This window comes from Hylobates moloch, unplaced genomic scaffold (genome assembly GCF_009828535.3).
Source record: "Hylobates moloch isolate HMO894 unplaced genomic scaffold, HMol_V3 SCAFFOLD_4, whole genome shotgun sequence".
NCBI classification, from domain to species: Eukaryota; Metazoa; Chordata; class Mammalia; order Primates; family Hylobatidae; genus Hylobates; species Hylobates moloch.
This window is the reverse complement of record NW_026652279.1, coordinates 161384864-161410962: the sequence shown is the minus strand read 5'-3', so window position 1 is coordinate 161410962 and position 26099 is coordinate 161384864. Positions and strand designations below refer to the sequence as shown.

The window sequence follows — 26099 nt, the reverse complement described above, 5'->3', positions numbered from 1 at the left end:
AATCTCCCAGTTTTTTGAAGTCTGATCTGAGCACAAATTATTTTAAAGAATGAAGTTTTCCCTGAGATTTTAGATTTTTAATTTCACCAAGCCAGTCTAAACAAGATGAACTGTGAATTCTTGGGGTAGAGCCACATATGCAGTGGGAACAAGGGCAAAGATTGGGAAGGAGGAGGCGGCCATCCCCTGTGAAATACTACAGAGAGAGCATGCCAGGTCTGTATCACAACAGGCTTTTCCTTGCGTCATTGTGCTTGAAGTTAAAAACAAACATCACAACCTCCCTTTAAACCTGTATGTTCCCCGGGAATAGTAGCGGTCTGGAGTGTGGTTAAAATGCTGCTTCTGGACGGGTGACCTGGGCCTCAGGCTTCCCTCCTCCATAAAGGCCTGGCTTCTGCCGGGTTCAGGCCAGCCCCCCGCCCCCGCCCCCCGCCCCGGGCATAGAGCACTCAGAGCCGGGTACTGCATGATGCTGGTGACACCAGGTGTTGAAAGTAAAAAATGTAATTTATTTCCACACTTTTCAAATGGCCATTCCTGTGGCTTAATATTTATACTTCGGTCGACCTTGAATCATGGGAATAAAAACATAATGCTCTTAGAAAATATGTACTCAGCGTTATTTAGGCAACAGTTTCGTAGTTACATAGAATGATGGGAAATTCAAAGGGTGAATGTGTACTAAACATGGAAGGGCTACCTGTTAGTTATTCTAAGGCTTTTTGTATTATCTTCATTTTTACATGTTTTGTTTTCTTTTTTGTATAACTTGGATAATTTTTTTAAAAAAGATATGTTTATACAGATCTTCAATCTTTAATACTTGGAAAATCAGCTTTTCTGGTTCTTTGAACTTGCCATGTAGGTGAAGGTTGAATGTAAGTCTTTTTTAGGAAAACCTGTGAAAATGAAGGAGTGCTCCTTCTCTGTTTTTACAGTATACAGAACATCATGAATCCTCTTTAATCTAAAAGTTAGTAGTTTGAGAGCATCACTGTAAAACGGAAAGACCCTTCCCACAATCAGTGATTTTCCCAAAGGGTAATCACCAGAATCGCCTGGAGAGCTTTGAAAAATACCGTATTTTATTTGAAAAATACTGTATTTTATTTGAAATGTAGATTCCTGCCCCCAACTCCTAAATTACTAAATCCAACTCTCTTGCGAGGGACCTAGAACATCAGCGTTGAAGCTTCACATGCATTTTGGGAACTCAACAGGCGTGGGGAGCCCTAGCCGCAGGTCCAGCCCAGGGTGGCCACAGGCACCCAGACTGCCCCAGGCTTCCCTCCATCCAGTCCCTGTCTTTTGGTTCCCAGTAGCCCACAGGCCCCCAGGGGGTCCAAATCCCTGTTCCCTGCACACGCCTGGTCTCATTCTCCTTGCCTGGAAGGCACCCACCTCCTCCTTTCCCCTTTTTCCAGCATGGTTTTTACCCTCCTCCCCAGCAGGGACAGTGCCCAACCCCGTTGGGGGCTGCATCCAAGTCACCCACAAGCAAAATTCATTCTTCTCTTTCCTGTTCCTTATGACATGCTGAACAAACCCCTCACTGTGGCATTCCACACATCATATTCTAATAGTAGATTTTATCTGTATCATCTTTTAAAGTTTAGTTTAATCAATTAATGTAAAGACAGGGTCTTACTATGTTGCTCAGGCTGGACTCAAACTCCTAGGCTCAAGTGATCCTCCTACCCTGGCCTCCCGAGTAGCCAGGACTACAGGCATGTGCCACCATGCCCAGCTTGGACCATTTTAAAAGATTTACTTACTTTTAATTTAGAGGTTTTTTATTGAGATAAAATTCACAGAACAGAAAACCATTTAAAAGTGAAGGATTCCATGATTATTTAGTACATAATGTTATGTGATTACAACTTCTGTCTAGTTCCAGAACATTTTCCTCACCCCAAAAGAAAGAAACCTCGTCCACACTAAGCATCCTTCCCATTCTTCCATCCTGAGCCCCTGGCAGCCCCCATCCCCCTTCCTGTCACTGTGGCTTTACCCGTGCTGGGTGTTCTGAATCAGTGGACGCATGTCACATGTGCCTCATGTGTCTGGCCCCTCTGAGTGAGGATAATAATTGCAGATTCATCGTGGGGCAGCGTCCATCAGTGCATTCATTCGCTAGGGTTGCCACAACCAAGTGCCACAGACCGGGTGGCTTCAACAACAGAACTTTCTCACAGTTCTAGAGGTTCAGAAGTCCAAGATCAGGGGCCGGCAGGGTTGGTTTCTCTGGAAGCCTCTGCTTGCCTTGATTTATATAAGTAAGATTGTGTGGAGTCTGCTTGCAATTCGAGGCAAGTAACGCTTTGACTTGCTTTCTTTTTCAGCACATGGCAGTGGGGGCCCAGGCAGGGGAATGGGAGCTCTTTTTTGGGGGTTGTTAGGAGCTTGAACTCTGGAGTCAAGAAACCACCCAAATTTAAGGCTGTGCTTTTTTTTTTTTTTTTTTTTTTTTTTTTGAGACAGGGTCTTGCTCTGTTGCCCAGGCTGGAGTGCAGTGGCGCGATCTCAGCTCACTGCAACCTCTGCCTCCTGGGTTCAAGTGATTGTCGTGCCTCAGCCTCCCAAGTAGCTGGGATTACAGGCACGCACCACCATGCCTGGCTAATTTTTGTATTTTTAGTAGAGACGAGGTTTCACTATGTTGGCTGGGCTGGTCTCAAACTCGTGACCTCAGGTAATCTGCCTGCCTTGGCCTCCCAAAGTGTTGGGATTACAGGCGTGAGCCACCACACCTGGCCTCATGTGCCTCTCTTACCAGTGGTGTGACTTTCGGTGAGTTGCCCGTGCTGTCTGTCCCAGTGTCCTCTGAGTGCTGTGAAGGTGGGTGAAGTATATTTGGTGAATCACAGGTACTGCGAGGTGCCAGGCATGATCCTTGCTGGCGCCAGGTTTGGAGAAAATGGTGTTTGTGCAAGGAAAAAATTTTTTTTTCTGTGCAAAACTAAGGTGTATTTATGAAAATGGAAATCAAGTCTTAGCCCTCCACCAAGCTTAGTTGTAGAGAATATCTAGGGTAATTTCTGTCAGGGTCCACACAGGCAGTGGACAGGGGCTTGCCATTTTATAGAAGAATAAAATTTCACAACTTCTGTGTACTTCCAGTAATTTGAGCTTTAGGGTGAAGCTGGCAAGATAGGCAAGGTAAGAGTTTCTGTCCCCATTTAGAGGCACCTAAACCCCAGTGAGGCAAAGTGAGTCACCCAGGAGCTGCCTGGAATCTGGTCCTTTCAAACCTACTGTTGGACACAGCCTCCTCCGGGGCATGCAGACTCTGCAGCATGACCTTTGAGCAGAGTTAATGATTTTCTATTTTATTTCATTCAAGACAACTGTCATTGCTTGAACCCACCCATGCTGGGCACTTGTGTACTCCCAGGGGATCCCACTCCCCCACTCTGGGAAGTGCTGGGGTCTCACTGGACAGAGAAGGAGATCCAGGATGAGAGGTTCAGTCATTTGCCAAGGTCGTGAGCCCCAGCCCCCCACTGAGCAGCACCTCTGCCCCTCCAGGGTCCCAGGTTGGGGGTGTGAAGGGCATCCCAGGCCTTTGCACTGCTGGGTTCTTCTAGGTACAGGAATCTCTGCTGCACACATCTTCTGAAGATAGCATTCTCTTGATCTGAGAAGGGAACCAGTACCACTTGCTGGGTGTTTAGCCTGCGCTGCACATTTCAGAATCTCATCCTGGTGTTAATAGCCCCAGGTAAGACAAGGCCACGTGTCCAGGAAAGCCTTCTGTGCGAAGACACAGCATTAAGATGGCTCAAAATCGGGGTGAGGAGGCAGGAGGCAGGGCTTACCATCTTCATCCATCAACTATTACCTTTGTGATAGAAACCATTTCAGTGTTATTTTCATATTTGCTATGGATCTATACAGAATTGCATTATTTTAATGCTTTATTGCGAAATAATTCACATGCCATACAGTTCACCACCGTTACCAAGTCAGATGTAAGCAGCTCTCTGGGGTTGTTCCTCATATGGAAATGTTGCTTATACCAGAAAATGATAACCAAAATGAAATATAACACAACGTTCAAGGAAAGCTTGTAGACAATCATTGGTAAAATAATAGCAATGGAGCTGGAAATACTGAAATGGAGAGGTTAAAATGCCCGGGGGGGTATTGCTGCTTGATGAGACTTAAGAGGGCGTAGCCACAAGCTTCACCATGAATGCAGTCAGGAGCCGGAGGAAGAGGCATGTGTTCCTGGGCTGTGTGGATGGGTGGTCTAGGAGGTGTGCTTGTGATGAAATGACAGCCCACCAGCCCGCTATCCCAGGCCCTGGAGGAGATGCGGGGTGCGCAGCCTGGGCTGTCAGAGATGTTTGCAATTGCAAAGATTCTGACCCATATTTTCCCCCACACACATCCGTCTTGCTAGAGCACGTGTCCTGGTTCTTTAGAAAATCACTCCATTGTACTTTAGGACACCATGTCCTAGGAACACACTGACACCAAAAACCTTGGCCAAGAGTCAGAAAAACAAAGCTAGATTATGTGAGGGAATGGAAATGTCCAGAATAAAACCTGGGGAGGCTAAAGGGATCGCATGGAGCTCAGTGACAGCAGAACTGCAACGCCGCAACCCTCCTCTGCCAGGAGCGGCCCCAGTGAAAGCAATGGATACAAACCCACAGGCCACGTTCCCAGCACAGCCCTCAGGGCCTGGGAGAGCCACACAGCTCCCACGGACGCTCACTCCCTGTCCATTCCCTGTTGGCCCTGGAAGTAGACTTGAGTTAAGCTCTTAGGTAAAGAGCTAAGAAAGGAGAATATGAAGAGACTTCTAGCCATATTCACTCAAATAGGAGAGAGGAACAGACCAGACTGGCCTATGTGGCAAAGAAGAAAAGGCTTAATGTTTATGGAGCAGCAACATGCTGCAGAAAAGCGAGTCAGATTCTGGGTGATGAAAGGACTTTGTTCAGATGCTGCTGTTCAGGAAGGGCTTCTTCCCAAAATAATTCAGGTTTTTTGATTTACGGACAAAATTTACTCATTTACTGTTTAAAGTTCGGTGCATTTTTTTAAAGGGTCAACGAATCTTGATAAATATATATACTCATGTAATCACCACCACATTCAAGATACAGGCCCTGTCCATCTCCCCAAAAGCTTCCTGAGAATTTTTTGCAGTCAGTCTCCCTCCCCAGCAACAGGCCCTTGCAGCCTCTGCTCTGCCCCCATGGCTTGGCTTTTCCTGAATCTAATGGAATACGGGATGTAGTCTTTGGTATCTGGCTTCTTTGACTCAGCTCATGCGTTTGAGATTTATGCATGTTACTATATCTGTACACCTCAGTTTGTTTAAGCATTCTCAAGTTGATGGACATTTGGGTTCTTTCTAGTTATTGGCTGTTAAACTGGTATACATAACTGAATTACATGTAACACAAAATGTTTGTAACAGCTAGATTGCTAGATTTCTTTTTTTAAGACTTTCATATCGGCCGGCTGTGGTGGCTCATGCCTGTAATCCCAGCAGTTTGGGAGGCCAAGGCGGGTGGATCACTTGAGGTCAGGAGTTGGAGACCAGCCTGGCCAACATGGTGAAACCCCATCTCTACTAAAAATACAAAAATTAGCCAGGTGTGGTGGCGCACACCTGTAATCCCAGCTACTCAGGAGGCTGAGGCAGGAGAATTGCTTGAACCCGGGAGGCAGAGGTTGCAGTGAGCCGAGATGTTGCCACTGCACTCCAGCCTGTGCGACAGAGGAAGACTCCATCTCAAAAATAAATAAAAATAAAATGTACAGGTCGGGAACAGTGGCTCACACCTGTAATCCCAGCACATTGGGAGGCCAAGGGGGGGTGGATCACCTGAGGTCAGGAGTTCAAGACCAGCCTGGGCAACATGGTGAAACCCCATTCTACTAAAAATACAAAAATTAGCTGGGCACAGTGGCACATTCCTGTAATCCCAGCTACTCGAGAGGCTGAGGCAGGAGAATCGCTTGAGCCAGGGAGGCGGAGGTTGCAGTGAGCCAAGGTTGTGTCGTTGCACTCCAGCCTCGGCAACAGAGTGAGACTCTGTCTCAAAAATGAATTAATGAATGAATAAATAAATAATAAAATAAAATGTACAGTCCAATGATTTTTTGGGATGTTGTGCAGAGCTGCATTTGCCATCATCAGAGCTGTGCTCTGACTCATAAAATGCATCACCATGATGGGTTTAGAACACTTTTATCATCCATTAAAGAAACTCCATAACCATTAGTGGTCATTCCCTATTTCTCTCCTCTTCCATCCTCCACACCCACCACCCCTACACCCCAACTCCAGGCAATTACTTGTTTTTGTTTCTGTATGTTTGCCTATTCTGGACATTTTTCTTTTTTTAACTCCTCTCATCTAACTGTGAACGTGTGCTCTCTGACCAACCTCTGTCCATCCCCTCTCCCCCTAACTACCTCAGCCTCTGGTAACCACCATTCTGCTCCTAGGAGATCAGGTTTTTCAGATTCCACATGTGAGCAGGAACATACAGTATCTGTCTTTCTATGCCTGGCTTATTTCACTTCACATAGCATCCTCCAGTCATGTACAGGTCTTTATGTGGATATATGAGTTCATTTATCTTGGGTCTATTCCCCAAAATGAAATTGCTGGGTTGTATGGTAAATGTATGTTTAACTTTAAAGACACTGTCAAACTGCTTTCCAGAGTTGCTGTACCATTCTGAATTCCCAGAAGCAATGTATGAGAATTTCAGTTACTCTACATCTTGCCAACACTTGGTATTAATAGTCTTTTCAATGTTAGCCACTCTAATGGTATCTCTTTGTGGTTTTTATTTGCATTTCCCTAATAACTAATGATAGTGAGCATCCATCTGTTCATGTGCTTACATGAGATTCATAGGTCTTTGGTAAAGTGTCAGTTTAAATCTTTTGCACATTTTGTTTGTTTGGTTTTGGTTTTTTTGGAGAGGTAGTCTTGCTGTGTTTCCCAGGCTGGTCTCTGACTCCTGGGCTCAAGCAGTCCTCCTGCCTCACCCTCCCAAATAGCTAGGACTACAGCACCTGGCTGTTTTGCCCACTTTTTTTTTTTTTTTTTGGGGGGGACGGAGTTTTTCACTCCTCTTGCCCAGGCTGGAGCGCAGTGGCACGATCTCGGCTCACTGCAACCTCTGCCTCCTGGGTTCAAGCAATTCTCCTGCCTCAGCCTCGCGAGTAGCTGGGATTACAGGCATGTACCACCACATCCGGCTAATTTTGTATTTTTAGTAGAGACTGGGTTTCTCCATGTTGGTCAGGCTGGTCTCGAACTCCCGAAAGGTGATCCGCCCGCCTCGGCCTCCCAAAGTGCTGGGGTTACAGGTGTGAGCCACCGCGCCCAGCCTTTGTTTTGCCCACTTTTAATTGGATTGTTTGTGCCCACTTTTAATTGGATTGTTTTTCTTCTTCTTGAGGTGTGAGAGTTCTTTGTATATTCTGGATAACAGTCCTTTATCAGATAGCTATTTTGTAGATATTTTCTCTGTCTACATTTGCATTTTCATTTACTCACCTGAGTCTTTTGAGAGTAGGTGTTTTAAATTCTGAAGTCAAAACTTATTCATGTTTTCTTTTTATTATTTGTGCTTTTTGTGTCCTATCAAAAGATTTCTAGAAAGTTTAACTCTTATATTTGGATACATTTTGAGTTAAGAGTGAGATAAGAGGTTTGTAAAAATCTATTTTTTTTTTGCATATGGATGTGCAGTTGTTCCAGCACCATTCGTTTAGAAGTCTATAGATTCCCCATTGAATTACTTTGGCATCTTTATTGAAAACAGTTGACCCTACAAGTAGGGGTCTACTTCTGGACTGTGTTCTGTACCATTGATTTTTTTTAACTAGTTTTTGTTTTTTAATTGAAGTAATTCACACAACAGAAAAGTCACCACTTTAAAGTATACAAGTAAGTGGGTCTTAGTATTTTCACAAAGTTGTGCAGCCCGCACCACTAATAACATATCACGTTATCTCAAAAAGAATGTTCCATCAACCTTAATGCATATCTTTGCTCTAATTCCACACTGTCTTGTTTATTGTAACTTTGTAGTAAGTATTGAAATAGAAACTTTGGGCTGGGCATGGTGGCTAAAGCCTGTAATCCCAGCACTTTAGGAGGCCAAGGCTGGCAGATCACTTAAGGCTAGGAGTTTGAGACCCATCTGGCCAACATGGCAAAACTCCGTCTCTACTAAAAATAGAAAAACATTAGCCAGGCATGGTGGTGCATGCCTGTAGTCCCAGCTGCTTGGGAGGCTGAGGCATGAGAATCGCTTGAACCTGGGAGGTGGAGGTTGCAGTGAGCCAAGATTGCACCACTGCACTCCAGCCTGGGCAACAGAGCAAGACTCCACCTCAAAAAAAAGAGAAACTTTGTTTAGCTTTTTCAGTGTTGTTTTGGCTATTCTAGATCCTTCAAATGTTTATTTTTTATTTTTAATTTTTGTGGGTACATATTAGATGTGTATATTTATGGGGTACATGAGATGTTTTGATACAAGCATGCAATGTGAAATACGCACATCATGGAGAATGGGGTATCCATCCCCTCAAGCATTTATCCTTTGAGTTATAAACAATCCAGTTACACTCTTTAAGTTATCTTTTATATAAATTTTAGAATTAGCTCATCAATTTCTACCAAAAAAAAAAAAAAACCCTGGGATTTTCATTAAGATTATGTTGAATGTCTAACTCAATTTGGGGAGAATTAACTGTGAAAATTATCCATCATGGTGGCTCACGCTTATAATCCCAGCACTTTAGGAGGCCGAGGCAGGAGGATCACGAGGTCAGGAGATCGAGATCATCCTGGCTAACACGGTGAAACCCCATCTCTACTAAAAATACAAAATATTAGCCGGGCGTGGTGGCGGGCGCGGTGGCGGGCGCCTGTAGTTCCCAGCTACGCGGGGGGGGGGGCTGAGGCAGGAGAATGGCGTGAACCCCGGGGGGCGGAGCCTGCAGTGAGCCGACATCGCGCCACTGCATTCTAGCCTGGGCGACAGCGAGACTCCGTCTCAAAAAAAAAAAAAAAAAGTTATCCATCAAAACATGGTATATTTCTCCATTTATTTAGATACTAAAATTCATCAGTGTTTGGAATTTTCAGTGCACAGGTCTTGCACATATTTTGTTCAGTTGGACCCTAAGTATTTCAGATTTTTTGGTGATACTATAAATGATAGTGGATTTTTAAATTTCAAGTTCCAGTTTTCCCCTGCTAGAATATACAAATACAACTGATTTTTGTATATTGGCCTTATATCCTAAAACCTTGCTAACCTCATTAGTTCTAGTAACCTTTTGGTAGATTTTCTTAGGATTTTCTACACTGACAGTTACGTTAACTGCAAGAGATAGTTTTCTTTCTTTCTGAAGTGTATGCCTTTTATTTCTTTTTCTTCCTTTATTAGCCTGGCTAGAACCTCCAGGATTTAGAAGTAGGAAGAGTGGACGTCCTTGCCTTGCATCCAATCTCAAGGGAAAGTACTTGATTATTCACTACAAAGAGAAGGATGTTAGCTGTAGGTTTTTCAGAGACTTAGCCTTTTTAGTAGATCGAGGATGTCCTCTTTGATTTCCAGTTTGCTAAGAATTTTTATCTCAAATTTGCTGAATTTTGTCAAGTGCTTATCCTGTATTTATTGAGATCATCATGTGGTTTTTCCATTTTAATCTGTTTCTATGGCAGTACATTGACTGATTTTTAAATATTAAACTACGTTGCATTCCTAGGATGAAACGTTAGTAATGATGTATTAGCCTTTTAACATATTGTTGAATTTTGTTAGTATTTGTTCAAGACTCTTACATTTATGTTTATGATGGACAGTGGCCTGTAATTTTTTCTTTTCTTTTTTTTTTTATTTATTGAGACGGGGTCTCTCTCTGTTGCTCAGGCTGGTCTTTAACTGCTGGCAGATGATCCTCCTGCCCTGTCTCCCAAAGTGCTAGGATTACACGTGTGAGCCACCATACCCAGATTTTTTTCTTTTAAAAAAAATCCAGCCTGCATGACAGAGTGAGACCCCATCTCAGATTTTTTTCTTTTTAAAAAAAATCTGAGATGGGGTCTCACTCTGTCATGCAGGCTGGAGTACAATGGCACAATCACAGCTCACTGCAGCCTCGACCTCCTGGGCTCAGGTGATCCTCCCACCTCAGCCTCCCAAGTAGCTGGGACTGACTACAGGCACGCACCACCATGCCCACGTAATTTTTTGTATTTTTTGTACAGACAGGGTTTTGCCATGTTGCCCAGGCTGGTCTGAAACTCCTGGACTCCAGCAGTCCACCTGCTTTGGCCTCCCAAAGTGCTGGGATTACAGGCATGAGTTACCATGCCTGGCCATAATTTTCTTTTCTACCAATGTCTTTGATTTGGTATCAGGTACTAGTGGCTTCATAAAAGGAGTTGAGAAGTGCTCCTTCCTCTTTGATTTTCTGGAAAATTGTTTGGTATTTATTGGAAAACATTGGTATTATTTCTTCCTTAAGTGTTCAATAGATTTCACCAATGAAGCCACCTGCCTCTGGGCAAGGGTTTTTAACTGTGAGTAGATACAGGGTTTTGCAGGTTATCTACTTCTTCTTGAGTGAGCTTTGATACTTTAGACCTTTTGAGGAATTTTTCCATTTCAGTTAAGTTGTAGAATTTATTGGTATAATGTTGTTCATTATGTTCCCTTATTATCCTTTAACGTTTGTTTTATAGTGATGTTCCCTCCTTGATTTATTATACTGATGATTTCTTTTCTCTCTCTCTCGTTTACCTATAAAAGTAATAGAGCAGTACAATGATTCTCATATATCCATCACCCAGTTTCAATAACTATCAAGCCTTTGCACACTTGCCTTATCAATTCCCTCTTTTCTTTGATATGCTGACGTATTTTAAAGTATGTTCCAGACATGATATTTCTCAAATGCTGGATACTTCCATATGCATCTCTAAAAAATAAGGATATTTTCTTACAGGACCACAATGCCATTATCATACCTTAAAATATTAATCGTGATTCCTTGGTAGACTCTTTTATTACCTAGATACACCTATAAGATATTCCTAAGTGTCTCAAAAATGTCATTGTGTATAGGTAACATCTTCAAATCAGAATCCAAACAAGGTCTGTACATTTACCCATGGCTGTACCTGAAATCGTTAATGTAAGGGAAATCACCCTCACTTTTTCTAATGCAATAAACTGTCTTATAATCATTTCTCCCCTAAAATGCCTCACATTCTGGATCTGTCTGCTTCTAGTTGGTATCATTTAACTTTTCTGCAATAGGAGTTTCTTCAATCTGAGAGGACTAAATGATGACTTGGAACTCTCTGAACCCCTGAGAAATCTACCTTGGCTTTCATCCCCTGGGGGAACATAAAGGAAGGGTGGGCAACTGTCCATCTCAAGACCTGGGAAGTATCTGGTTTCTGTGTCCAGTTCAGGCCAGGCAATGTCCATGAAGCCTTTGATCTCCATCTCCTCTGAATTCCACTTAATTCTGTGTAGTACTAACTATATGTAGTAATTAATTATGTATCTTTGTTCATTGTGTTTGCTTTGTGTAGCTCTGGCCCTTGACAAATCCATCCTCTACTGTTACTCTGTGTTTTTAAGGCTTAGTGTACATTTTATGAAAGTATACCATACATTAGAAGAGTGCAAGATTCCTGTGGACACACTGTGTACCTGGCCCCTGGCACAGAGGTTCGTTTTGGCTGTTACTACTTTTTTTTTTTTTTTTTTTTTTTGAGATGGAGTCTCGCTCTGTCACCCCCGCTGGAGTGCAGTGGGGCAATCTCAGCTCACTGCAACCTCTGCCTCATGGGTGCAAGTGATTCTTCTGCCTCAACTTCCTGAGTAGCTGGGACTACAGGTGCACACCACCACGCCTGGCTAATTTTTGTATTTTTAGTAGAGATGAGGTTTCACCTTATTGGCCAGGCTGGTCTCAAACTCCTGACCTCATGATCCGGCTGGCTCAGCCTCCCAAAGTGCCGGGATTACAGGTGTGAGCCACCACGCCTGGCCTGTTACTTCTTTACCTTCAGGTAAACTTGTCCTGCAGAGTGTACCGTTGTCTGGCCGCTTTCAGGTGGTGCTGCTCATGGTGAATGCCATCGTGTTGCTGCCCCTATTCATTCTTGTTGCCATAGAGTATCCCAGGTATACCACAGTTGACTGGCCCATTTGACTGTTGGTGGACATTTCAGTTGTGTCTGGTTTGGGGATATGACACCTGGTGCTGACCAGCACATTCCCATTTGTGCCATTTTGGTGAACCTGCGTTCACATTTTTGCTGTGCATCTGCCCAGGAGTGGAATTGCCGGTCCTTGAGGACACACAGGCTCAGCTTTCATAGAACTGCCACGCAGTCTTCCCCGGGGATTCACTGCACAATATTTTAAAACCCAGATCTTACCATGCACCTCCCAGGCTTAATACCCTCGAATGGCTCTCATCACACAGAAGCCGAAATCTGGCTCCATAAGATACCATGGAAGGCCCTTGGAGGCCTGGGCCCTGCCTCACCCTGCCTGCTGGCATGCTTACTGTTCCCCCAACAGCCCACCATCTCCTCTGCTCAGGTCCCCCTCCCCTCCCCAGCCACCCGCCACCTGGCCTGCCTGCTCCTGGGTATCCCCAGAGGCTGTACTGCTTGCCTGGGTCGCCCTCTCCTGCAGGACACTTGACACCTGGTCCTGATGCAGGACTCATTGTCCCCACTCTAGAGTGTCCTCTCATCAGCACTCAGCGTCTCTGCCACCCCACCAGGCTGCAGCTTTTTATGAACAAGGACTGTTGCTTTTTCTGTCTTTGGATGCCTGGCCCGTCGTAGATGCTCAGTACCTCCTGAATGAGTGAATGAATGAATGGCCTGTCAGCCAGCCTGGACGTCCTGAGCACTGGGCAGATGATCTTAACAGAAACATTAAGTGGATGGCAGCCACTCCTTGCCTTAGAAAACCTTTACATCTAGCTTTGGTTTTTAAAGTCGGAAAGAAAAGGACTCAAAGCATAGCCCCTTGCACAGGAACAATAGGTGGGGATTGACAACAAGGCTCGTGACAGGTCACCGTCTTTACGTCTCAGAATGGTTGTGTTTGCTGGGAGAACCAGCTAGAGCTTCAGTCTCTTCTTCAACAGAGAATTTCCCCATCTGTTTCTCCTAGTTGACCACAGAGTTCGTTGGGGGATGGCGTGTGGATTTTGGATCAAGCCCTGGCTTAAATCCAGCCCATAACAGCTTTGCTGTGTCAGTTAAATAACTCTTCTGAGCCTCAGTTTCCCATGTGTGTGATGGGACAGTAACACCTGCCTCGTCACGGGGCTGTTGGAGGCCTAGTTAGTGAATTCCTCATTTCCCCAGGAGAGAACAAAATCAGTTCCTGGAGAGCCCCTGACAGCCCCCATCCAATGAATTTTCTTCTTCTCTCCTGGGGAAATTAGAAATTCATAGGGCAAGTTTCCACCAGGCTTTGCCTTCCTGAGAGATCTGGCCTGGACCACACTCGAAGCTTGCCCTGCACGTGGCTGGGAGAAGGGTCAAGGGCCCCTCCAGTGCTGGTGGCTGTAGAGCCAGCATGGTCTAGAGGGAGTGTGCCCACAGGGAGCTACCCCAACCAGGCATTCCCTCCTTTCCTTCTGGGGTGCTAGGCCAGGGGAGGAGGTATAGCCTACCTCTCTGTACTGGTCTTGTCCCCTCTGAGAGACAGAGACCTGCTCCCTAGGGAATTGCCTTTAGATGGGGGCAAAGGGAAGGGAGAGAAATTCCTTAACCTGAAAATAAGTATAATCACTGTTACATTAAAACAACGCCAAGTTTGCATGAATTTTAAAGAAAAACCCTGAACATCCAAGGGATGGGAGCACCTTCTTTGGGCAACCGTGCCCCGCTCCTCAGCCCTCCTCTGCCTGGGCAAAGGTGCTCCCTGAACAGCACAGCCTGGGGGTCCTGGATTTTAGGGGACCCATTCAAAGGGCCAGTAAAGAGTTGAACATTTTTAAGGTGCTTCAACTAGGACTTTAGTTACCCCTTAGCTATTTTGTGGTTACTGAAGCATGGCCCCCAGGAGAAATCCCTTTTTCCTTCTTTTCTGGGAAGTTCCTGGGAGCTGAGGGGAAGTCTGTTAATAACAGTTCTGGCAGGTGGGAAGAGGCTAGTGGCCTCCTCACCTTGCCATGGGTGCTGGTCCCAACCTGTGGAAAAGGTTTTCTTGGCTTGGACAGCTTAGGGGCAGAGAGGAGAGCATCCTTGGTTTTATCCTCTCTGTTTATATGGGTTGTTTTTTTTGTTTTGTTGTGTTTTTTTTTGGTTTCGTTGTTGTTGTTGTTGTTGTTTTTGAGACGGAGTCTCGCTCTGTCACCCAGGCTGGAGTACAGTGGCACGATCTCGGCTCACTGCAAGCTCTGCCTCCCGAGTTCACGCCATTCTCCTGCCTCAGCCTCCCGAGTAGCTGGGACTACAGGCGCCCGCCACCACACCCTGCTAATTTTTTGTATTTTTAGTAGAGATGGGGTTTCACCATGTTAGCCAGGATGGTCTCAATCTCCTGACCTCATGATCCACCCGCCTTGGCCTCCCAAAGTGCTGGGATTACAGGCATGAGCCACCGTGCCTGGCCTTGTTGTTTTTTAATTAAGAAAGTAGTTTTGGATGAGAGAAATGATAAAACTTTTATATACTCCTCCCAAAAAAGTTAAATGCCTCACATGTTTGAGCTGTTCAATTCAGAAAATGGCTGAGTAAACATGATTTTAACTTCATGACTGAAAGAACACTGTAAATTTGGGGAGGGAAAAAACAACTCCATAATGAAAAACAAAGCAGCTGTTCTGCTGTTTCTGAAGCAAGTGGATTGGAGAAAGCGCCTCAGTTGGAGAAGCCTCCCCTCTCCCTAATAACCACACAGCAACAGCGAGGGCTTTGCACGTTCTCCCGGGGCATTCCGCTGTCTCGGGAGTGGCCTGTGCGTGGGCCTTTAAGTGCTTTTTCAAAAGCCAAGTATATACCCAAATGTGCTTTTAAATAATATCTAGGGTCCTGGGATCCACCCCCAACACTGGGGAGGCCAAGGAGTTGTAAACCCAAAGACTGGCGTGTTTGGCTGCAGCCTGGCCTGGCTTTCGTCAGTGGTTTCTGGCTATAATGGAGCTTTTAAAAGTGGGGTGTGTGTGTGTGTGTGTGTGTGTGTGTGTGTGTGTGTGTGTGTGTGTATAGAGTATAATCGGCTCGGATTTAATTCCTTCAGCGCATCCAGTTTCCTTAGAAGGGCCAGTCCCTCCAGCTCAATGCCTTTTTCTGCAAGTTTTGGCCTCAGAATTCAGGCTGTCCGGCCAGCACACAGTGGCCGGCCGTGCGTTTAGGACTCACAGGAACGTGGCAGATGGACCCACTCTGTGCAGGGGGTGTAGAAGCTCGTTCAGGGACACGTGCCGAATTGCCTCCCCTGCTCCCTTCTTCCTTGTAGTTCAGTCTTAACTTCGCTCTCAGCCATTTTAATTGAATTTAACTTGGGGTAATTATACAAGCACTGAAAGGATTTGAATGCTTTGGGAACAAGATAATTCGTACAAAAAAACTTAATCAGGCTTAATTTTGAATTCTATGCTTTTATCTTTAAAAATGTTTATTTTTTTCAAATGTGTGAAAATGGCATCGTGTGCGTGTGCCCACGTATGTTGGGGATAAGGTCTCATCTCCTTGGGTGCACTGACGTAAGCAATGGACTTTTCTAGAGTTGCTTTCCTTTCGTTTATCTGCCACCTCTGGCTATATGATCTCCAGGTAGTGAGCATCTTTTTGGAGGGTTTAAACTGGTTTTAACAATATTCTTAGCGAAAGGTGATGCTGAAGGCAAACCTGTTATTACTACCAAAAGGAGTCCTGCCTTACAGAACCCGCTGGAGGCAGAGTCTGGCTGGGCCCTGACCCAGCTCCCTGCTGCTGGCACAGGAGACAAGGTAGCTATGATACAACTTACTGCCCAGTTTTCAGTGGCCAGTTGGGTTCCTTTTAGCTCCTGATTTCATGTTTCTGGGCAGTGGGGTGTGGGGCCCTGGCTGGCAGTGCCAACCAGCAGTGAGCCCTGGGTTAGAATGACGCTGTGCTGGTTTGAAGTGGACAGATGAGCAGGTAGGGCCACATGGGTGGCTGTTTGTTTATTTATTTATTGAGGTGGAGTTTCACTCTTGTTGCCCAGGCTGGAGTGCAATGGCACAATCTCGGCTCACTGCAACCTCCACCTCCCAGGTTCAAGTGATTCTCCTGCCTCAGCCTCCTGGTGTAGCTAGGATTACAGGCACCCACCACATCTGGCTAATTTTGTTTTTAGTAGAGACGGGGCTTCACCATGTTTGGCTGGTCTCGAACTCCTGACCTCAGGTGATCCACCCGCCTCAGCCTGCCAAAGTGCTGGGATTACAGCCGCAAGCCCTTGCTCCTAGTCCATGGGTGGTGGTTTCTAAGCTGTGCTCAGGCTCCATGCATAGTGGAGGTGGCATTCCTAGGGATTTTAAATTTGACATCTTGCAGTTGTATTTGGTGGTTATCTTTGAAATTATTCTCCGAAATACTTTGACTAATTCATGCTGATGCATTTATTCTGCTCCACATGTTGGGTGGTGGCATCCTTGGTTGGCTCTCCTGTGGACCCTGTGTCCCCTGGATGTGCCTGCAGTCTAACCCACCCTGTTGTAGCTTTGCCTTGCTTGGCCTGGATCAGGCAGGCCTCTTCCCAGATGTTTGACAGGAGTGTGGCTTTGACCTCTGTTTATCAGCTCTCAGTTCTTAAATTTTTTTAATTTTAAATTTTAAGGGCACAAGATAATTGTTCCTGTTTATGGGGATCTCACTATTTTTGTACCCACTGTGTCCAGTCCCTCTCCAGGGGACTTGATCCTCCCAAAGCAACCAGATGGCTAAGCTGCTAAATACAGGGTGCACTGGCCCAAGCCTCGCCAGGGGCCTCACCTGTATCTTTAATTTGTATTTCTTCACTTTTAAGTAGGTTTAATTTCTTATTCTTATATATTCTTATCCTTCTAGAATATTCTGTCAGCAAACCACCTAGAGAAGAGAATGACTGTGATATTTTGTAATTGTTTTGTGCTTCTTCTAACTTAAAGCTGGATTCTCTATTTCTCACATAAGAAGACAAAACAGTAATATAAAACTATGTTCATCAATACAACCTTAAGATGTTTCTAAAAAACAAAACACTAATATATATTTTATTCCTGTTTCAAACTCAAAGTATTTCTAGCCCAAAGGTTCCAAATGAAAAGCAGCCATGCTCTAGAAAAATGAACAGCAGAAAGGCACAGGTGGCATTCCCAGGCCTCCCTTGCCTTCTGCCGGAGTTGAAACAATCCAGACCTCTGGGAGCACACAAGGTAGACGAGAAGTTGCCTGCCATCAGCCAGGCCTGGGTGTCCTATTTAACAAGTGGAGAGCGGGCTGGGACAAGCCACAGATTCTTGGCTTTTCCCAGCTGCCCGGGGTTTTGCTGCCCCAGGCAGAATAAACATATTTTGAGCAACTGCCAGCGTGTGATTGCTGCACCGTCTTCCAGCAGGCCTGGAAAAATACTCTAAAAGGCAAACCGTTTGCTGTGTTTCTTTGTGGGAACTCACTGCTTAGTCAGCAGCTGGTGTGCATGGGGCCCTGGGTGGGCAGAGAAAGCCCTGGTCTCCACCCCAGTGCCCAGGCCTGCAGGGATTACGGCCACCTCATGCCTCCGGGCCTGCTAGACCTTGACCCTGCTGCCAGAGATGTCTCGTTCTTGTCTTGTTTTATTGAATGTCTCCAGAAGGCAAGTGAGTGTAAGGGAAGCCAGCACAAATCTGTAGAAATGCTTTGGACAGACTTGGGTACTTGTGGAAACCCTAAAGAAAAGATGAGGAGCTTTAGCTTCTGACTTGGGGCTATGAAGCCTGCTGAGCTCCGACAGTGACAGTAAGCGCAGACCAGGCCTGCACAGGGCCTGCCTGCCTCCCGTGAGCTCATTCAGTCTTGTTTTTAGGTCACCTTTTTTGAGGTATAATTTACATACAACAAAATCCACAGATTAAGCGCATAGATAGGTCAATGATTTTGACAAATGTATCCCCCATGGAACCACTGCCCAATCAGTATAAAGAGCATTTCCATCTCCCCAGAGGGCCCTGTGTCCGCAGCAGCGAATACCCCACCCCCTCTGGTCTGGGTGCTGTCCCTGGAGGTGAGTTTTGCAGGTTCATTGTCAGTGGCTGTAATGGGGGCTGATTACATCCCGCCTGGCTACTCTGCACGTCCCACTTCTGCCCTGCTCCCAGGCCTGGTCTGAGGGTCTGGAGACCTGGTTCTCTTGTGGCAAGGAAGAGGTGGCAGAGCCGGCACTGAATCCAGGGCCTATGAATGTGCCCCCAGGGCTGTGTTTGAACCTGTGGGGTTTGAGAGACAAGGAGAACTTGAAGGATTCCCAACAGCCCAAAGGCCCACAGTGCCTCTTTGGGAATCTGGGCTGAGTGGGATGGCCCCTTGGCTTCCTGCAGTATTTATGAAGTGCCTACTGCATGCCCTGGGCCGTGCCAGATGACGTAGGGGGGTGAAAGGAAGAGAAGGCGAGACCTCGCCCTCGAGGAGCTGTGGTTTAGAGGCGTGAGGATGGGCCATGCAACACCCTTGCTCGAAACGCAAGAAAAGGTGCAGTCGAGGGACCTAGAAGAGGCGGCAGCCCTTTCCTCTGCTGACTCGCAGCTCAGCCTCGCAACTTGGCATGGAGGGTTTTAGTTGTTAAAAACTAAACATTATTTTATTACGTATTCCATATTTGTTATTATTTATTCAGAGACAGGGTCTCACTCTGAGGCCCATGCTGCAGTGGTGAGATTATGGCTTACTGTGTCCTCGACTCCCTGGGCTCAAGCGATCCCCTGACCTTAGCCTCCCAAAATGCTGGGATTACAGGTATGAGCCACCGCACCCACTCTATTTCCTTATTACAAAATTCTCAGCATGGAGTTTTTCATTCATCTTTATGTTGTGCAATATCAGTTTTAAGTTTCAGTGCATTTAACTCGTGGAATCATAGAAATGACAGTTTTCATAACTTACACATGCATTTTTTTTTTTTTTTTTTTTTTTTGAGACAGAGTCTTGCCCTGTCGCCCAGGCCGGTGTGCAGTGGCGCCATCTTGGCTCACTGCAAGCTCCGCCTCCTGGGTTCACGCCATTCCCCTGCCTCAGCCTCCCAAGTAGCTGGGACTTATAGGCGCCCGCCACCATGCCCAGCTAATTTTTTTTTGTATTTTTAGTAGAGATGGGGTTTCACCATGTTAGCTAGGATGGTCTTGATCTCCTGTCCTCGTGATCCGCCTGCCTCGGCCTCCCAAAGTGCTGGGATTACAGGCGTGAGCCACCGTGCCCGGCCAGCTATTTCATTCTTATCAGAAAGTTAACTGAGCTGTTTTTCACCTCTTGAGGTGCACATGTTCTACCAACACTGTCTGCCTTCACCTATTGATGATGGAGGAAAAGAGGGAGAAAGGCACTCTGGGTGGCCCAGCAGGTTGCCCTGGCTTTCTGTGTCATTTTCCGAGTATGTGGTTGGCTGACGCGTGTGTAGGAAGGGACATGATGGGGCCTTTGGTGTCTGAATTCTCCGAACCCTTACTTCCTTCTGCAGGGGGAACAGGTTCTGCTTGCAATGGGAAGTGCAGCGGCTCACCCAAGCCTCACCCTAATGCCAGAACACTCCACACCCTGGGTCCACCACGATCCCACACTCCTGGGCTCTCCACTCACAGGAGTGCTGTGTTATTCCAGCAGGCTTCGCTTCACTTACAAAATACAAAGACAAAATCGGGAATTTCAGGATAGTGGCAGCTTCTGAGTGCCAGTTCCATGGCATATGCCAGGCAGGCAGGCAGCCCGGGGTGTGCTTAATAAACCCTGAGGGCACCTTCTAGATTCAGGAGGCCACGGCGGATGTGACTGGAGCCTGGTATGAGGGCAGCCCAGGCCACTGGCTGCCTGGGGCCCTGGAGTGGTTGGGGGCAGTTGGGGGGTGCCCTCCTCCAGGGGCCCTGGGACGTGGAGGTCAGGAAGGAGATGTGAAGGCTCTGCTGCCCTTGCCTGGGTCGCCTTGTGTGTGAGTCACTTCATCTCTGCCCCAGCTTCCCCATCTGCAAAATGGGGGAGAAGCTGGGAGTGAAGCGGCCTCACCATGTGGTTTGGAGCACCAGGTGAAGAATGTTAAGTAAAGCACTTGGCATGGGGTGGGCATGGAGTCAGAGCTCTCCCTTGGGGGTGGCGTTGATCCCCCGTGAGCCACAGGTAGGTCCAGCAAGTGGAGCCAGGTTCCTGAGGCCATGCCCGCAGGTTGAGGGCCCTGTGTGACGAGGTTGACGGCATCTCCGGTGTCAGGCCGCTGGCCGCCTGCCCAGCATGTGTTCCTGGCTCTGGCTCCCGCTGCCGCCTCCGCTGTGCCTTCTGAGTGTCACACCAGGAGGCAGCAGGGGCTGGCAGCACCTCCGCTCCTGCTGCTTGCCTGGAATTTGGGGCCATGGCCCTGGCCGTTTCTCCATCCTGCCTGTTTGCATAGAGCTCGTTCCCTGGCCTGGCATCTTGGGATTTTCCAGCGATTCCTTTCCATACTTGAAGCAGACATGGGGATGCAGGGGATGGCCATGTCTGCGTTGTTGGTCACTGAACATTTTAAAGGTGGCAACACAATTGCCTTTAAAGTGATATGGCATGAAAAAAATCGTTATTTATATTTGGCATGGCCAAGGAGTAAAAACTCAAGGGATGGTTGCTGAGGAGCGTTCAGGAGACCTGGGGTGGCATCAGGGACCAAGTGTCCGTTTGATTTCACAGACCCGTGAGTGTTCAGTGTCTTGAGCGAACTGTGGAGAGGAGACCCTGGCCTCTGATTTCAAAGGCGCCAGCGTTTTACTGGGGCCTGTGCAGATAATGGAAGAAAGGTGTTTTGCCAGGGACTTTTCCGGGGTATGCAGTGGGGCTGGTGAGGGGTCTGCCTTAGCAGGAAGCCCTTGCCTTTGCTGTAAAGAAACTAGCAAGCGACAAAATGAAAGCATCAAAGAGCCAACAGGATGCGCCCCGAGCCCTCCCTGGCACGTTGCCCCGAGCCGTGCGGGGAAGAGTGACCTTAGGGCCCGCCTCGCACACACAGGCCAGGCACAGGTTGAAAGTTCAAGGCATTTTGTTTTTTCACCTGTTTCCTACAGTTCTAAGAAACTTCTAAAGAATTAATATGTAACTATATCAGACACTCAGTGTTTTCTCCAGGGAAAATAATGTTACAGTGGGGGAGGGAGGGGAAGTGGCTACTTGATGAGACACAAGAAGGTTTCCATAAAATAAGAAAAACCCTCTCTAGGGGAAATGTGCACAACATCGCATGTGACTCTTACTCCGTCTCCACCATGTAGAATGGCTGCCTTTGCTCAGGGCTGGCACAGTGTGGGGCTGCTGGTGGTCACAGAAGGACTAGAGCAGCAGTTGGTGTCCTTGAAACCAGTGTACAGCCGTGATCGCCACGCCCTTCGTGAGTCTGGTGGGCCCAGGATGTGCTGGGGCCAATTTTGACATGAGGTGTTGAATGAGAAAAGCAAATTAACGCAGCAAATGTAAAGACAGAGATAAGCTCTTTGCCAGGCCATCTTCTGGACCAGGAGTTTATGATTCTGAAACTATTTCTCCCTGGCCAGTGGCAGAGCCCTTCTGGCAGGGGCCTGAGCTTCATGCTACCCAAGTCCAAATCATTTTCTTTTTTCTAACAAAGTCTTAACTTGCCAACTGGCAGTATGCATTGTTACTGGCTTGATTTATCATGTGGAAAAAACAGATGCTTTGACATGATGACATACAGATTTTACTAACATTTTCTCCTGTCATGAAATTTTCATATAAAGATGAATATTTTCTTGAGGCACCATTTATAAAGGTGGGTTTTATGTTAGAAGCTGGTGTTGGCCAGCTGTGGTGGCTCATGCCTGCAATCCTAGCACTTTGGGAGGCCGAGGCGGGCGGATCACAAGGTCAAGAGTTCGAGACCAGCCTGGCCAATATGGTGAAACCCCATCTGTACTAAAAATACAAAAATTAGCCAGGCGTGGTGGCAGGCACCTATAGTCCCAGCTACTTAGGAGGCTGAGGCAGGAGAACCGCTTGAACCCGGGAGGCGGAGGTTGCAGTGAGCCGAGATCGTGCCACTGCACTCCAGCCTGGGTGACAGAGCGAGACTCCGTCTCCAAAAAAAAAGAAGCTGATGTCTTTTTAAGATCCTTTTGTAAGTTAGTTTAAGAACAGTTAAACACTAGCCCTTTCCTTGTTCGGTTCACCTGGTCTGCGTATGCATGCTTTTAAATGTGTACCAGGCATGTGAAGTGGTTGTGATTTGTAAACTATCATCATAAACTCTTAAATCCTGCCTTTTACACTCTTGCCACCAGGTGGCTAAGAAAAAAGAAATCACGGAAAAAATCTAACAGTTATGCAAAGGACTCGTAATCACTTTCAAGTTCTGCTTCAGTGGTGAAATATGAAACTGTAGACGGACTGCGTTTCAAGGAGGAGAACTGCTGAATGAGTGACAGGCATTTCAGGCAGCGCCCGGCCAGATGGACAGCTCATGCGTGTTCTTATTTTCTCAAATATTGGCAATGGGAAACCAGATTTTGCTGATCTAAAGCTTTTGGAGACTCTCTGAGCCTGTTCCACCTCTGTGCTGTCCCCTGGATGTCGCTATTGTCCGAACCAGTTAGATTTGGGACAGAGGTTCAGCTTTGGTCTCTTGGATTTCCAGAGTGGAGGATGCCTGAATCCTGACCACAGCAGCAGGCCGCCCTTATTCTTAACACATCAGCATCAGGGAACGACATCTGCAGAGATGTTCAGTGCCCTCAGAATTGGCTCTAGGAACCCAAAGTAAAATTCTCCAAACTGATGTTAAGGTCTCATGCATGTCTTTCTTTGATTCTGTGTATTAACAGTAAGATGCTATGAGGAAATCCATGCACGAGGGATGATGGTGTGGCAGGCTGGAACACGCTTTTTAGATTTACTTTCGTGGACTGGATCTGTTAAGAGTAAGGCCAGCATCCTAGGGCACAAACCGTGCTCTCCCCAACGTTTCTGCAGCGTCATGAAGGACGATCTTGTCCCATGAAACAAACCCTACCTGTCTTCTTACTGGGGGGTCAGCGGCTGCTCTGCTTCTCCTGTGCACCCGGGGTTGCTCTTCAGTTCTCTAAGTTGGACTGGCAGCCTCTTGGTTGTATGCCATTTTATTCTTGATTCGCTTTTCTGATTCAAAGTGAACCTGAGTGCCTTAATCCTCTAAGGGGAATTAATTGCTTGTTTCAGTGCTTAACTCTGATCCTGGCTCAGTCCCCATGGGGACAAGCTTCTTCCTGTTAGGATCTGTGTGTGTTGTTCAAAACACAATCAGAAAGGTAATGAAGTTTTTCTTATGACAGAAGCCAGAAATGCAGGCTATTTTCTTTTCTATTGCATAAGTAGTGTTCTCACACTAACTTTATGTTATGAAGGATGCTATTGAATTCAGTACATAAAATGTAGAAAATTTTAGTTGGTCATTCTAGCAGGCTGGATTATTTCCTAGAAATGAAGGTTAACTTTTATTGCTTGGTTTTATTTTACAGAAATAAGCTATTATCTTCTGCAGAAGACAGTTACTGAACTGATTTTCCAGAGTTGGAATTAACCTTCTGTGGCCTAATCACCTTCATTTCTATGTAATATCACCCTCCCAGGCATTTTTCTTGGTTTTGGAAAATCACTAAGGCCACAACCACTACTTGATATGCCTGATGCCCTCTCCCACTTATAATGTGTTCATTTTTATTTTTTACGGGGCTTCATTGAGAAGACTATAGCTACTAGATATTTCTAGAAGATCTTGATAAAGGATGGAGTTAGGTGGAGACCTGAGGAGGGAGCAGGGATAAGGAAGGGCCAAGGGGAAGAGGGAATTCACATTCATCAGGTGCTCATGCCTGCACAGTCGGCAGTCAGAGGAGGGTAACTCTTTGGGGGTACATAGGAGGAAATGGAAGCTCAGGGACTTGAAATCACTTCCCCAAAGTCCCACAGGTGCTCACAGGTGGAGGCAGGAACTCAAGTCAGGCCTGTTATGGCACAGTGGATTGTTTGATACTTGCCATGCACTCTGTCCCTAAATGCCCATCTACAGAATTCTGAGGTTGCCTTTCCTGATGCTGGCCCTGCAGGGGCTGGGCTCACACTGTGTCTGATGCAGCAGGGCTGACTTGGGGGCAATTACTTCACATTAAGGTAGAGACCAAGAGAAATATTTGTTTTAATCTGGAAAAACTCAGATGGCTTGCCTACAGCTGTTTCTTACCATTACTCATTAAACCAAGCCCTTAAATTTTATCTAAGACTCTGACTCTAACCCTGTGCCATGGAAAAACAAACAAACAAACAAAAACTAGCATGGTGAGAGGGGGCAGGGTTGAAGACACAGTAACATGTGGCTCTTAGAAGGTGTCACCCCTCCCAGCCCGGCCCAGGGGCCTGGTGCACCCAAAGAGGCGCCTGACATTCTCCCAGCCAGAATGAATCACAGGCACATTCTGCTGTGGTTCTGAGGCATCTGGCCAGCGTCATAGACTTTTCATGTGTCCTGTTGGTTGTGAGCCTCACAGCAGCCCTTGGAGATGGGCTGAACATGAGAGACAAGGAACAAGAGTACAAGGAGATGAGAAGCTCAAAAAACAACAAACAAAACCCAAAGCTAGCAGAAGGAAAGGAACATAATGATTAGAGCAGAGATAAACAAAATAGAGAATTTTAAACAACAGAGAAAATCAGTTAAACCAAGAGTTGGCTGTTTGAAAAGACTAACAACATTGACAGACCTTTAACTTAAATAAAAAGAGAGAAAAGATCTAAATAACTAAAACCAGAAATGGATGAGAAAACATTACGTCCTACAGAACAACACATCTTGCAGAAATAAAAAGGCCAAGAGAATATTATGAACAATTATGCCAACAAATTGTCTAACCTAGATGAAATGGACAAATTCCTAGAAAGACACAACCTACCAAGAGTGAACAGACCTACAACTAGTAAAGAGACTGAAGCAGCAGTCAAAAATCTCCCCCAAAAGAAAAGCCCAGGACCAGATGGCTTCACTGGTAAATTCTACCAAACATTTACAGAATTCACACCAGTCCTCCCGAAACTCTTCTAAAGAATGAAGAAGGAACATTTCAGTGTTGAGCATCACCCTGATACTAAGGCCAAAGACACTCCAAGAAAGAAAACTACAGACTAATATTCTTGATGAAGATTGATGCCAAAATCCTAAACAACACACTAGCAAACAGAATTCAACAACACATTAAAAGGATTATATGCAGTGGCCAAGTGGGATTTGTTCCTGGAATGCAAGGATGTTTCAATATAAGAAAATCAATCAATGTAATACACTACATTAACAGAATGAAGGAAAAAACACACGATCACTTCAATTGATACAGAAAACGCATTTGACAAGATTCAACACAACTTCATGATAAAAAACACTCAACAAAGGAACAGAAGGAAATTACCTCAACATCATAAAGGCAATATATGAAAAGCCCACAGCTAACATGATACTCAGTGATGCCAGAATGAAAGCTTTTCTTCTAAGATCAGGAACAAGAAAAGGATGCTGCTTTCATCAATTCTATTGAACATAGTTCTGGGAGTCCTAGCTGGAGCAATCAGGCAATAAAAAATTTAAAAGGCATCCAAGTCAGAGGTAAGAAGTAAAATTAACTCTATTTGTAAACAATATGGTCCTGTATAGAAAATGTAAAAATTCCACCTTAAAACTTTTAGAACTAATAAGCAAATTCAGTGAAGTTGCAGGAGATAAAATTCACACAAATAATTATTGCATTTTTATACACTAACAATAAGCAATCTGAAAAGACAATTAAACTATTCCATTTATGATAGCATCAAAAAGAATAAAATACTTAGGAATAAATTTAACCAGGCAGGCAAGATGTCTACACTG

The 26099-nt window shown here is 45.8% G+C and overlaps 1 protein-coding gene across 3 annotated transcripts in view; it reads left to right on the top strand.

Moving 5' to 3' along the window:
• GGACT (gamma-glutamylamine cyclotransferase) overlaps positions 1–26099 on the top strand; it is a 57257-nt gene that overhangs the window by 23942 nt on the left and 7216 nt on the right. The window contains exon 1 of one of the 3 annotated variants that reach the window (XM_032151221.2): positions 16098–16171. The exons of the other annotated variants lie outside the window; for them this stretch is intronic. Within the exon in view, the coding sequence (XP_032007112.1) occupies positions 16164–16171 (8 nt within the window). The 5' untranslated portion in view covers positions 16098–16163. Of the gene's footprint in view, positions 1–16097; positions 16172–26099 lie in introns of those variants that run through there. 3 annotated transcript variants of the gene reach the window in all.